At 41.9% G+C, this 14,774-nt stretch overlaps 2 protein-coding genes across 3 annotated transcripts in view; one reads left to right on the top strand and one right to left on the bottom strand.

The window, feature by feature from the left end:
* Positions 1 to 1,615, top strand: part of TP53BP2 (tumor protein p53 binding protein 2) — a 42,347-nt gene extending 40,732 nt beyond the window's left edge. For both annotated transcript variants that reach the window (XM_073556396.1, XM_073556395.1), the window contains exons 18-19: positions 793 to 992; positions 1,084 to 1,615. In XM_073556396.1, coding sequence (XP_073412497.1) covers positions 793 to 992; positions 1,084 to 1,125 — 242 coding nt within the window. In that variant the 3' untranslated portion in view covers positions 1,126 to 1,615. The remainder of the gene's footprint in view (positions 1 to 792; positions 993 to 1,083) is intronic.
* A 982-nt stretch (positions 1,616 to 2,597) lies between these two features.
* Positions 2,598 to 14,774, bottom strand: part of CAPN2 (calpain 2) — a 41,050-nt gene continuing 28,873 nt past the window's right edge. The window contains exons 14-21 of the mRNA XM_073556398.1: positions 14,147 to 14,212; positions 7,533 to 7,590; positions 7,067 to 7,131; positions 6,701 to 6,769; positions 6,479 to 6,557; positions 6,233 to 6,349; positions 5,852 to 5,910; positions 2,598 to 3,496 (exon numbers count right to left, since the gene is read on the bottom strand). Coding sequence (XP_073412499.1) covers positions 3,473 to 3,496; positions 5,852 to 5,910; positions 6,233 to 6,349; positions 6,479 to 6,557; positions 6,701 to 6,769; positions 7,067 to 7,131; positions 7,533 to 7,590; positions 14,147 to 14,212 — 537 coding nt within the window. The 3' untranslated portion in view covers positions 2,598 to 3,472. The remainder of the gene's footprint in view (positions 3,497 to 5,851; positions 5,911 to 6,232; positions 6,350 to 6,478; positions 6,558 to 6,700; positions 6,770 to 7,066; positions 7,132 to 7,532; positions 7,591 to 14,146; positions 14,213 to 14,774) is intronic.

Genomic DNA, 14,774 nt, shown 5'->3' with positions numbered 1-14,774 from the left:
TCTTCCCACAATCGCATACAAGATTTCTCTCGCGCATCACCCCTACTCTGGAACTCTCTACCACAACATATCAGACTCTCGCCTACCATCGAAACCTTCAAAAAGAGCCTGAAGACCCACCTCTTCCGACAAGCCTATAACCTGCAGTAACCACCGATCGACCAAACCGCTGCATGACCAGCTCTACCCTCGCCTACTGTATTCTCACCCATCCCTTGTAGATTGTGAGCCTTCGCGGGCAGGGTCCTCTCTCCTCCTGTACCAGTTATGACTTGTATTGTTTAACATTATTGTACTTGTTTTTATGTATACCCCTCCTTACATGTAAAGCGCCATGGAATAAATGGCGCTATAACAATAAATAATATAATTATATTCTTGTACATAGGGGGCAGTATTATAGTAGTTATATTCTTGTATATAGGAGCAGTATTATAGTAGTTATATTTTTACATACTGTAGGAGCAGAATTATAGTAGTTATATTGTACATAGGGGGCGGTATTATAGTAGTTATATTCTTGTACATAGGGGCAGTATTATAGTAGTTATATTCTTGTACATAGAGGGCAGTATTATAGTAGTTATATTCTTGTACATAGGGGGCAGTATTATAGTAGTTATATTCTTGTACATAAGGGGCAGTATTATAGTAGTTATATTCTTGTACATAAGGGGCAGTATTATAGTAGTTATATTCTTGTACATAGGGGCAGTATTATAGTAGTTATAGTGTTGTACATAGGGGCAGTATTACAATGTAGCACTGACATTTCGTGTCATGGGTTCACAGGTGTTCAGGAGAAGATGGGTATCATGAATCGGGGCGTCATCTATGCTTTATGGGACTATGAAGCTGAAAATGATGACGAATTGACCCTGAAGGAAGGAGACTGCATGACTGTTCTGCACAGGGAGGACGACAATGAAACTGACTGGTGGTGGGCCCGCTTACAGGAGCAGGATGGCTACGTCCCACGTAATCTGCTTGGGGTGAGTAGTTTTTGTAGTGCTTTTCTTCCTTTTTCTTAGAGTAAATCTCATTGAGGGCTTTATCATGTTTATCCCATTTGTGTAATTTCAGCTTTACCCAAGAATTAAACCAAGACAAAGATCTTTAGCGTAAATGCAACCCTGGGTCTTGTTCCGCTGTCGCTTTCTCCAAATAAAAAAAAAAATAAAAAGTCCAAAAAAATGAAGGATTTCAACTTTTAGACTGAAGTGTTTGGATGGATTTACAGCATCTGTATCTCCTGCTATTAATGGGACTACAGGCCTCCTGCACGCAAGGGTGCCCCCTGGAGGCCCGCTCTGTAATGTCTTTTCCTCAAGCATATCCTCATCTTGGACTTGTCTTACATCACACAGCTGTTGGACATTCAGAAGTTTGACTTTATATTTTCTATGAAAGTCATGAATTCTTTTTTTTTTTTTTTTTCCACTAATAGAACTCCTAACATTTTGCAAAGTGTAGATTTAGGTATTTTACTAAAATTGTTATATATTTATTTTACTTGTAGCTTAGACATCATAAACCCTAAAGAACGAGGAAAAAAATTTTTAATAAAAGGTCTCATTGTGATGTGTAAAAACTGACCGGATGAGATGAAAATTAATATTGCTCTGTGATGCGGGCGATGTTTGGTTCTTCTGCTTAAAACTGAACCTGTGTGTATATATAATATATTGTTGCTGCCGATTCCTTCACAATGGCTGGAAAAGGCTTAACTGCCATTGAAATTATTCAGCATTGGATCAGTCCAGCAGATCAGAAACCCACAAATGTTACCTGACTGGTGAAGCGGTGTAGTGGGGGGGTGGGGGGGTCTCCTGCTGCAATGTGCAAAGGGTTTGTGAAATGCTGCAGCCCAACTCTCCCAACGGGGAGCCCTAAACAGTGCAAGGAAGGGTGTCTTTATTAGAGATGAGCGAATAAGTTTGGAAAATGATTGCCGAATCTGCCATATTGGTACCATATTTATGCCGAGTTTGTTTGACGATAATTTCCGAACATATCTGCTCATCTCTACTCCCATGGACTCCGATGGCGTTCAGTGAGTATTGCAAATACGGCGATTGTAATCCCAACCGAATATTGAAAAATTCACTCCTCTCTATTTGACAGGTAACATGGGATCTGTCACAGATCACCTTCTCCCTCCTCCTGTACAATGACTGATAAACACCCCTATAAACAGATAAAACACGATCAGACATTCACAGTAGATATCTTTATACAGAGGTGTTGATTGGTCATTGTACAGGAGGAGGTGAGCTATGATATCACCTATTGTGAATGGTGGATCCTGTGTTATTTACTGTATATAGGTGTTATCAGTCATTGTACAGGAGGAGGAGGTGAGCTGTGATATCACCTATTGTGAATGGTGGAGCTTGTGTTATCTATTTATAGAGGTGTTAGTGGCCATAACACAGGAGCCACCATTCACAATAGGTGATATATACTGAATATAGGTGTTATTACAGCTCACCCAGACTCTATTACAAATGTCCATGGAGTTGCTATGAAGCATGTTTCTAACTGCTGCTCCGACCAGATCTCTGCCTCCACGTTGAAAAAAAATAAAGCCCCGTACATAAATGATTTAATCTCTTTATTAATCAGTAAGTAATAAAAATATCCCTGACCCTGCAGAGTCACATTCTGTATAAATATATGTATACAACCCAGCAGGATTCTGGTTTTGCATAGATACTTAGTATTAGTAACTGGATGGAGAAGTTGTCCCTGAATGCTGCTGCGCCTCTTTGATATTTAGCACATGCACAATATTTAGCTCATGCTCTACATCTCTGCACTGAATATTGCTGTATGATTGGGGCTTATTCTCTTTACACACAGCTGTATTTTTTTCTCTAATCTGTTTGTCCTTGCTCCGCACAAGTAAGGGAGAAAGTCAGCAGTGGGAGTGAATTCTTAATAGTCAATCTGAACAAGCAGAGCTGCAATATAAAGTATGGGGAGGAAAAGTGCAGAACTCTGAGCTTGTGTTCTGGGTGGGTAAATGGATTAACAACACCAGACAATGCAGCTAATCCAGATTCACCGAGCGGAGGTAACTACGTATAAGAGGGAGCATCAAGGCATTGCGGTAGAAGGCAATTGGGTGATTCCAGGTACATAGTAACGATACTGCAGCTCTGAGGCGACTCCTGTCTATACGAACATTACAGATCTCCCTGTGAGTGCAGAAAGAAACCAAACTTATAATCCCAAAAAATCCTTTTAACAATTAGACATTTTTCCCCAAAAGGCACCAAACTGCTAAATAAAAGTCCCAAGACCTATAAAAACTATTATTTACGGTAAGTGATTGGCCGTGACTCATATCAACCAATCAGATCCCTTTATGAAAAATGGCAGCTGAAACCAGATTGGCTGCTATAGGTCACATGGCATAGTTCTTGCGTTCGCGGTTTCATCATCTAGCATGGGAAGTTCTTCGGTCTCCTCACATTATCGTGTACGACAGCCACTGGAATAAAGGAAAAAAAAAAAAAAAGCACTCAATTTTCAATATCTCTGAATGGGGAACTGGTTTTACACTCAAACTGGAAAAAACCTGCACCAATATTGAACCTCTCAACTGAACGTGAGCCCCAATAATGTCAAGACGATCAGCAGCAACTCCTCCTGTCCTAATACATTGTTACTTTGTATCAGTCTGGAATCAAACGTTTACATGGTAACACCCCTTTCCCTGTAAAATAAGCTCTGGAGGCAGAATCTGGGAGCTCTACGGGCCGGACATAGATCTCCCCAAGAATCTGCCTCCAAAGCTTAATAGCTTATTTACATATTAAAGAGAAATGTGGATTTTTCTGTAATAAAAGACATCGTATCTCAGAAATAAAGGTGGTATTTTAATCCACTTCTTATGACCTACATGCCCATTTAGATGAGCTTAGGAGGGTGGATTCAACAGGATATCTTTAACCCCTTTCTGACCTCAGACAGTATAGTATGTCCGAGGTCAGATCCCCCTCTTTGATAAGGGCTCCGGCGGTGAGCCCGCATCAAAACCGGGACAGATTAGCTGTTTTGAACAGCTGCCATGTGCCTGCAATATGCGCAGGTGGAATTGCGATCCACCTGCGCCTATTAACCAGTTAAATGCCACTGTCAAACGCTGACAGCGGCATTTAACAAGCGTTCCGGCCACCGGGCCTGAAATGCGCACATTGCTGACCCCCGTCACGTGATCGGGGGGTCAGCGATGCATTGGCATAACAACCCTGTGGTCGGCGCTCACAGCAGTGCAGTAATACAGCTACATATAGGCGATCTATATGTAGCAGAGCCGATCGGGCTATGGCAGCTTCTAGCCTCCCATGGAGACTATTGAAGCATGCCAAAATGAAAAAAAAAAAATTTAAAATATAAGTTTAAATCACCCCATTCAAAATACAATAAAAAAAAATTAAAAGATTAACCCGATCGCTAAATGAGGTAGCAGGAAAAATCAAAACGCCATAGTTTTTTTTTTTTTGGTTGCCGCAACATTGCATTAAAATGCAATAACAGGCGATCAGAAGATTGTATCTGCACACAAATGGTATCCTTTAAAAAGTCAGCTCAGCGCGCAAAAAATAAACCCTCGCCCAATCCCAGATCACAAAAATGGAGACGCTACGGGTATCGGAAAATGGCGCAATTTTTTTTATTTTTTAGTAAACTTCAGGTTCTTTTATCTAAGTGGTGAAATAAAACTCTGGACAAGTTAGGTGTCTATGAACTCGTAATGATCTGGGGAATCATAATAGCAGGGCAGTTTTAGCATTTATTGAACCTAGCAAAAAAGCAAAACAAAAAACAAGTGTGGGATTGCACTATTTTTTGAAATTTCACCGCACTTGGAATTTTTTTTCCCGTTTTCGAGTACATGACATGGTAAAAGCAATGATGTCATTCAAAAGTACAACTCGTCCCGCAAAAAAAAAACCCTCATATGGCCATATTAATGGAAAAATAAAAAAGTTATGGCTCTGGGAAGAAAAGGAGCGAAAAACTAAAACGCAAAACTGAAAAAAGCTGGAGTCATTAAGGGGTTAAAAACACATCCTGAGTTGGGTCAGTTTTTCCTGGATAAAAAAAAAAAAGAAGTTATTTCTCCACCTTCTGATGGTCAATAAAATAAAACCCCAGACAGCTCACAAATCACAGTGGAGTGTTAATTTTTTTTTTACTCCAAGGACCCAGACTTGCATTTTGTCAGGCCTTCGTGATGATTTTGTAAGGACTACTGAGAGAAAAACTACCTGAACGTGTGAACAGCCCCAGTCACTATCCTGCTACATCCATAAAAAAAAAATAGAACAGGACTGATGTATGAATGAGGCCTTAGGGTGGAGGAAAGACAAGGAGCAAAAAAGTCATTACTAAAAACAGAAAGAACACCTTTTATGTGTCCTGTACACAAGGCTCGTACATAATTCCTTCTTTTCTGATGACAGTGGCATCCTCGCTGTTCAGAAAAATGCTGCACATATACAAGCTTCTAATTCTTCCCTCAATTATTTATCCCTATGCTAATGGTCAGAGCATTTGTCCCAGCTAGCGTTTCGCCTGCTTCTTCTGGTGGTCTAACGCGAAACTTCAACCAGTCTACATGAATGACTCTGTGCACTGACCATTCACAATTAGGAACAATCAAAAACTGCAGTGGTTACGCCTCCATTTTCACTGGAATAACAGCGATGTGTGCTATTACTCCTGGCTGAATCTGCAGCGGAGCCCCAGAGGCTGCCCTGAGGGGGAACCCTGCAGCCATTGCATCATAGAGATCAGTAGGACCCCCAGCATTGATGACATCGTTTGTGCTTTTACTCACAGAGGACATTGTTAGAGGCACCACACCGCTGTTTTCTGTGTCCATTTGCTTGAAAATTTCTGCAAAAAGAAAAGCAAAAAGGAGTCTTACAGGCAATGTTTAGAGGGAAAAATATCCAAATTGGCCATTCCCCCCCCCCCCCCCCCATCAAAAAATAGACGAAAGCCATCTGTCTAGTGCCACCTGCAGGTAGGGGTCACGTAAGTCAATATTGCATCATGTTACAAGGCCCTAATCAAAGTCGCCCATAAAAAGCACTAATGCTGCTTTCCGGCAGGACTGGCTGGGACTTCTGGTACAACGGCAGCTGGCTAGTTACAGATCGCCATTTTCGGCTATAGAGTGTGTTGTGTTCACCGTTGTCTGTAAATCGCCACTTACTGAACATAATCTCCAACCGAAGAAGACAGCGCACGAAGTTATCAAAGTCAACGCAGAGACTGTCGTCGGCGAAACGCGCCACTAACAGCTGATGCAGCTGGGAATTCAGCTTAAAGCCTGAAAACAGCGAAGAAATATAGTTATTAGATTAGTTTGGTCTACAGCGGAACTATACACAAAAAACTGAAGACTTTTAACCAAGTCTATATTTAAAAGTATGTTTTGTTAGTTTTTTTTGTCACCAACCTGCTTTTTCTAGAGCTTTCCTCATCTCGTGGGCGTTCATTGTCCCTGAGCGATCCACATCGATGGCCCTGTAAATTATCTAATGCACAAAAAAAAAGTAAAATGTCATGGCCATATTGCACCACTAGATGGCATCAGAGCAATACACCAAGTAAACTTATGAAAAGTGTATGATTTTCTCATACACATCGTTGCATTGGATTAATGTGGTGGCCGCCTTACCTGGTATTTCTGTAATTTTGACCATAAAATATTGAATTCTTTCAGTCCCAGTTTGCCGCTTCCATCAGCCTAGAACATTGGTGCAAGTTAAAGAAAAATTCCAAGAAAACAGTAATTTTTTTACCATATTTCTATATTTATCTGGTCACATACAAAACATTCCCATATAGATAGATCGGGGGTTCCCCTAATTGCGGACACCTCAGTATGTGGCTCCATATTTGACATGGTCTATTGAAATCAATGGGTGGCGCTACAGGAGGTGCATCAAGAAAAAACGTCTGGTCCTAGGTGACTCGTTTCCGCCTCTTATACTCAGGTTGTGTCATCACCCCAACATATCACTCAGTACTAATAGGAGGATACGTCCAGCAGGTCCACGATGGTCCTACAGGTCTCCAGACTGAAGCCGTCAGACTTGATGTCCACCTCTACAAGAAAACACAAGATAGAAGAAAAGTGATGCCGGCGGCGCCTCCATGATCACCGCACACAGGGCAGAACTAGGGCAGACGACTGGCAGCTTAGTCTTCCCATCCCATAGCCTGTGGATACATGTGGGTCCCCCCCATTGCCAGTAATGGGGGATTTCTGTCCCTCGTCTTGTGGAAGGAGAGGTTGCATTTAGCAGACATTTACGGCACGCTATCACTGTCTGAGAACAGAACACCCCCTTTAATTTCAATATGGCTGCCCGGTAGGGGTAATACCCCATAGAGGCACACGTACACTCCTATCATCCGCCGGTCTGTACATAAAGATGGGGGCGTTTCTAGGAACGATGGAAGAGTAACAGTAGCGTGGATGACACGGCCAGAGTTTCAAAACTTACGTTTGGAAATCACTTTCTTCAGGATGTTACAAAGTTCAAAAGCCGAAATCTCTGCGTCCTGCGGAGAGAAGACGACGTGAGGTTGTGACAGTGACGTCTCCTTTGTGGGGTGTGCAGGGAAACCCAGGGGCCAGTACCGGAAGGGCTTATTAGTCTGTGATGGTCAAGTTATGAGGTGCATGTTTTGTATTTAAATCATTTTTTGGAAAAATTGTGTCATATACTGCAACATGGGAAAACGTCAAAAAGTACCAAAAGGATACGAGGATAATGACAACTGGGGTAAATCTCCTGAAGACACCACTAGTGGGAGCTCACAGCATACAGATTTATACCGTCACCACTAGAGGGAGCTCACTGCATACAGATTTATACCGTCACGACTAGAGGGAGCTCACTGCATACATATTTATACAGTCACCACTAGGAGGAGCTCACTACATATAGATTTATACAGCCACCACTAGGGGGGCTCACTACATAGATTTATAGAGGCACCACTAGGAGGAGCTCACTACATACAGAATTATACAGTCACCACTAGAGGGCGCTCACTACATACAGATTTATACAGTCATCACTAGAGGGAGCGCACTACATACAGATTTATACAGCCACCACTAGAGGGAGCGCACTGCATACAGATTTATACAGTCACCACTGTATATGGATTTATACTGCTCCCACTAAAGTCAATAGCAGCAATGCACGAGTGATATTTACATTAGCAGAGATTCATTACGACTGTAAACATCTTGCAATGCACCCTGGGATATAGGGTATCGCTGATCATCTCAGGGTCACATTGCAGACAGCTGATCTCACCGCACACAACCTCAAAATGAAAGAAAACCTATTGACCTACATCTGAGAACATGCGTATGAACACAGGGCACATGCAAGAGGATACGGCTTTAACATCTTAAACAAGATGTTAAAAAATATGAACACCTTCAAGGGCTTTTTTTTTTTTTACTTGAAAGAATGCATTTTTGGCTAAAAATAACTTTCGTGATGGGCTGATAGAAAATTTTGGAATATTTAGTTTCTATGTTTTACAGTACACAGCAGACTACAGAATGAGAGCTTGTTCTTCTCCATCTTCTAAGATGATTTATAACCAGATGAAAGTTGAACAATATATTTTGGCTATTGTGACGACACAGCATTTAATCATAATTATCCAGGCATCTATTTTCAGCAAGCCAGGAGGCATAGACTGTTATCTTTATGTTGTCTCTTGTAGGTTGAATTATTTGTAAATTGATGAATGGTGGTTATCTACCTCATATCAGCTCCTACAGTTTATTGCATGGTTATCTTTGCAAAACAGGGATGCAGGGTCATTGAACAATGATGTTTACTGATATGTTGATGACACATTATACCAGGCCATGCAGTTTGTTGACTTGCATACATTGAAGGATAAACTGAATAATCAAACAAGGCGGGTTAATCTCATCACACCTTCCCCTTTGACCTGTGAATAATGACTTGAAGAACAGTTGTGAACTATAAAAAGGGGAATATGCCTGTGTAGCAATGTACATCCAGACATCCAAGAGATCCAAAGAACCAGAGACTCTTTACAAACCACAGCTAGGAACACTCTGAAGGATAGCTGCCAGATCATGGCTCCATCACAACACAGATTTTACATTCTACAGGATGCCAGCTTTGGGGACCATGGCCCCGGCTGAAAGAACACAAGTCTGATCCACTGATCATCAGTGAACCCAAAGACACATTTGGGGTAGTCAGAATTTGGACCCACCGCTCACCTGGGCACCATGGATTCATTTGGGAAAGCCAGGATTAGGACCCACCGGTCACCTGGCTCCATTAAGATGTTCAGAGAAGCCAGGTCACTGGCCTTGTACCTCAATGGATTGTCCTCATCCTAAGCTTGTCGTTACCTCCTCTCTATGCTTGCAACAGGTGGGGTAGTCGGCCCTGAAAGCTCTGAAGTCACAGCTGCTCTTATATCGAAGAGTCAGCGGAAGGGCGAAATGCTGTAATTTCCACCATCTTGACTATTTTGCTGGACTATTGTATGTTATTTGCCCGTTTTGTGATTCAATAAAGTATTGTCTCCTCAGCCATAATTCAGCTTAGAGCTTACTGACGGCTTCACTGCTGGTATCTCATTCAGCAGTATGCCATATACAGTATTGTCATACATAAAGGCTGGAGAAACCAAATGGCACATCATTTTTAACAAAACCCTACTGCAAAAATGTTTTTTAAGCCAAAAATAAATGCATTGAAAGAAACAAAATAATGTCCCTAAAAGTGTCCCATATCTCATAAATATACGCATAAAAGGTGGCAAGCAGCACCCGAAAAAGCGTGAAAAGACTGTGGAAATGCACACACTGTCCGTCATACCTCTGCTTTGGTCTATACCGATGGCAAGAAAATCCAGAATAATGCAGTTAGAGGCAGAATGATAAAGAATTAGTGCTGATGAAGACTATTAGCTGTGAGAGTTAGTGGACCATAAACAGTCGCGATTGGCGGCAGCGCAGTGATTTACAGGGGACTGACATAAACTCAGTCATGGGTGAAAATGTTGGCACCCTTGATATTGTTCCACAAAATGAATTACTTCTTCTAGAAAATTACTACAATTACACATGTTTTGCTATACATATGTTTATTTCCCTTGTGTGTATTGGAATAACACAAAAACATAGAGGGGAAAAAAAAAGGCAAATTGTACATAATTTCAGACAAAACCCCCAAGATGGGCCAGACAAAAGTGTTGGCACCCTCAGCTTAATATTTGGTTGCAATCCTTTGGAATAATTGTAATCACGTCTGTGGAGACAAGGGGGGGGGGGGGGGTGTCAGTGGGTGCGCTAGTTCGCTGGCCCGAGACCGCATGTACCAGGGATCATCCCACCAAACACCCGCTCTCCTTTTACTGTGGGCATAATGCTACTCAGACAACACAGGGTGAGGGTAAAGCAGTGTGGCAATAACTTATTGAACCACAGAACAGGCAAATAGCACAGAACATTCCCAGCAAAATTCACAAGATGGTGCAAATTCCAGAGTCTCACCCTTCCGCTGACTCACTGGGATAAGAGCAGCTGAGACTTCCAGGCCGACTATTCCATATGTGACATGAACACAGAGAGGAGGTAACGACAAGCTTAGGAAGATGATAGTCCATTGAGGTACAAGGCAAGGTGACTGGAGTCACAACCTGGCTTCTCTGAACATCTCCATAGAGCCAGGCGACCAGTGCATTCCCATCCTGGTTCCCTAAACGTATCCCAGCTTAAGGACCACGTCCCCGGCCGGAAGAATACAGATCTGCTCCATTGACCATCACTGAACCCATAGATACATTTGGGGAAAGCAGGTTGGGACCCTCCGCTCATCTGGTTCCATGGATAAGCTTGGAGAAGCCAGGTTATGACCATCCAGTCACCTGGCCACGGGCCTCAATGGACTGTCATCTTCCTAGGCTCGTCGTTACCTCCTCTCTGTGCGTGCTACAGGTGGGGTACTCGGCCCTGGAGGCTCTGAAGTCACAGCTGCTCTAATCTTGGATAGTCAGTAGAAGGGTGAGACTCAGTAATTTGCACCATCATGGGTATTTGCTGAGACTGTTCTATGTGTTATCTGCCTGTTTTGTGGTTCAGTGAAGTATTGCCACATTGGTCTACCCTCACGCTGTGTTTTCTGATTAGCATTACACCTATGGGAAACGAGAGCGGACGTTCAGTGCGATGATCCCTGGTCCATGAGGTCTCAGGCCAGCGGACTACAGCACCCGCTGACCCTCCGCCCCACGTGGCTCCACAGCCTCATTCCGCTTTCGGTAAACAGTGGAATGATGTGCTTTACCAAAAATCTCACAAGATACTTTCCTCTTTGACAATTTTGGAGAGGAGCCAACAATTTTGTCCGGACCATTTTAGGGGTTTTGGAGTGTGAAATTATGTCCAATTTGTCTTTTTTCTCCCTCTGTTTTTTTTGCGCTGTTCCAATATACAAAAAGGAAATAAACAGGTGTATAACAAAACATGAATAATTGCAATAATTTTCTGGGAGAAATACCGTATTTATCGGATTATAAGACGCACTCCCCTCCCCCCAAATTTGGGGTGGAAAATGAGGGTGCGTCTTATAATCTGCAAAATGCGGTACTTCATTTTCTGGAACCATTTAAAGGGTGTCACCACCTTCGGCAATGACTGTAAAGCTCAATCCTTGTATACTGGAATACTAGCACAATCATTTCCAATTCTGCTGCCTATTAAAAGGTAATAAAAAAGCTATACAGATCTAATACTTAACACAGCTGAGGGTTTGCTACAGTTGTATCTAGCCTAGACCATCCTCATACTGAACACCAAAATAATATGTGTTGCAATGTATCAGTGCAGATGAAACCTATGTAGACAGAAGAGATCTGGGCTACTAAGGTGTTTAACCTGGCAGAGTATTGCCTAGACTGATAAACCATTGTAGCAAACCCCCAGCTGTAGATTAGGTCTCGGCGGGTTGTGAGATCCTGTAAAAGAGGAGTAGGTTATACACAGATTATGATGGAAATTCTCATTATACCAGAATTCAATTTTATTTTTTATAAATCCAGAAAACCCCATAAAACCCGACTGTGCACACAGAGGACTGCGAGAGCAGACTACACCAGCGTTGTTTGTAGTCTGTTACCATGGAGACACACGGGTGTTTCACCACTTTTCAAAATGTTTCTATTTCTTATTTTAGAAGCATCAAATCATTAAAAAAAAATGATTTAAGGGCGTTTTCTTGTGTGACGTGGCATGCAGTATAATCGATGAGCGCTGTATGCACGGTTATATACTGCCTGAGAATAATTCAGTCACTTTTCTCCAAGTTACACCATCAACGAGGACACTTATATAATGTAACTACTCATACAGCGGTGAAGCTTAAAAGGATATGCACAGTGTTGGGTTTTTTGTTTTTTTTTTTCATTTTTGGATAAAATTAAATTTTGCTAATTAATCTTTTTTATAACAGCTTTCTGCAGCCTTTATGTATCACAGTACATAGGAGACTGCAGAAGGAATTACCAGTGAATTAGCAAGGTCTCTCCTGAACTCTTTCATGCCATTTTATGACCTGTTACAGACCAGACATGTGCTCGCTGACTATGTCACTGGCAACTCTTTCTACAGTCTGCTATATTACTAAGATACAGCTCTGGCAAAAATTAAGAGACCACTGCACAGTTTTATACAAATCAGCTTCTCTCCATGTCTGACAGCCATTCCATTCCTGTGTCAGTAGAATTCCATCCAGAATCCACCTCATTCTACTTAATGTGCTTCTGATTAGGTGATCGCCTGAACCAAATCTTATTCCACGAAGGAAAGTATAAAAACCCTGCTGTGGTGTTCACAATCTTCTTGCAATAGGACAAGCTGGATGGCAAAACAAGTGCTAGTAATATCCCAAAAATAATACGAGTAAAAAAATAACTTAACCATGCCAAAGGAGATGAAAAGAAAAGTCTTGAGTGAGGAAAAGAAGGGCTCAATTCTGGCTTTACTACAGAGGGATACAGTGAGCGTCATGTTGCCTCCATCTTTAAAATTTCTAAGACGGCAGTCCATTACAACAAGGTCAAGGGGCAGACAGTGGGGACAACAAAGCTACAGACCAGCAGAGGGCGAAAACGACTCTCCACTGACCGGGATCACAGTCGTCTTATTCGAATGTCACTCAGCAACCGCAGGATGACATCAAGTGACCTACAAAATGAATGGCAAATGGCAGCTGAGATGAAGTGCATGGCAAGAACAGTTCGTAACAGGCTCCTAGAGTCAGGGCTCAAGTCATGTAAAGCTAGAAAAAAGCCTTTCATCAATGAGAAGCAAAGGAGAGCCAGGTTGAAGTTTGCCAAAGACCAAAGGATTGGACCACAGAGGACTGGAGTAAGGTAATCTTCTCTGATGAGTCTAGTTTTCAGCTTTGCCCAACACCTGGTCGTCTAATGGTTAAACGGAGACCTGGAGAGGCGTACAAGCCACAGTGTCTTGCACCCACTGAGAAATTACCAGGAGTGGCATAAGGTCACCCAAAAGCCGTGTGAAATACTGGAGGAAAGCAGTCAAGATGCAGGAAAGCTGTGATTAACAATCATGGTTATTCCACAGAATACTGATTTCTGAACTCTTCCTGAGTTAAAACATTAGTATTGTTGTTTCTAAATGATTATGAACTTGTTTTCTTAGCATTATTTGAGGTCTGCATTTTTTTGTTATTTTGACCATTTCTCACTTTCTGAAAATAAATACAAAATTTAATGCTTGGAAATTCGGAGACATGTTGTCAGTAGTTTATAGAATAAAAGAGAAATTTACATTTTACTCAAAAATATAAAGAGAAAAATCAGACAAACTGAAAATTTTGCAGTGGTCTCTTAATTTTTGCCAGAGCTGTATATACGGGATGCAGAAGCGTTATTGTGCATAAGTTATAATGAAGCTCTAAAGCAAAAATAATTTTTTAGATTAAACAAAAATAAATATATGCATTTTAGTTGTCTATATCCATTTTAATGGAGCATATCAACCCTCTTATCTGTATAAAAGAGGCCGAGTCCTCACCTCTCCAGCGAGCTGCAAAAACAATCTCCTGAAGTTGGGATCAATGTGATCTTCATCAAGGTCAGGCTACAAAAAAAACATAAGAGACAGGGGCATTACCTCTGGTCGGCCATTATTTGGTTTAAAAGTTGGGCCCCAATAGTAAAACCCCTGTCTGTATGACCTATGAGCCGCATAGAGAAGGGGCCTGGCTTGGGACCCCCCAGCTATTAGCTACACAGACAGAGCAGCTGTAGGATTAAACATTCATGCAATACCACATCGATCCTGAGATGACAGCTGTAACATCACTATGGGGTCAGTCCATGTCTGGGTTACTTTGTCTATGGTAATACATTTTCCCTATTGCTTCTCAGTTATGGGGTCTGGCAGATATTCTCTGAAAACCAGGAAACTGGAGGGGTGAAAGGAAATCTATCAGCAGGTTTTTGCTATGTAATGATATAAGGGCAGAGACTCTGATTCCAGCAATGTGTTGCTGCTTCAGTGCAATCAGCAGAAGATTATCACTACAGGACTGGGCGTCTCATGCCTCCTAGTCCAGCCACTGATAAAGAGCTTTCTATCACTATACAGTGTACACAGAAAGCTGCCAATCAGTGGCGTGGGCGGAGTTATATACAGAAAG

The sequence above is a fragment of the Dendrobates tinctorius genome, unplaced genomic scaffold, assembly GCF_039654945.1.
Source record: "Dendrobates tinctorius isolate UK_male_01 unplaced genomic scaffold, ASM3965494v1 ptg000232l, whole genome shotgun sequence".
In the NCBI taxonomy this organism is placed as follows: domain Eukaryota; kingdom Metazoa; phylum Chordata; class Amphibia; order Anura; family Dendrobatidae; genus Dendrobates; species Dendrobates tinctorius.
Note: the sequence above shows the minus strand (reverse complement) of the source record. Positions and strands in the feature narration are given on the sequence as shown.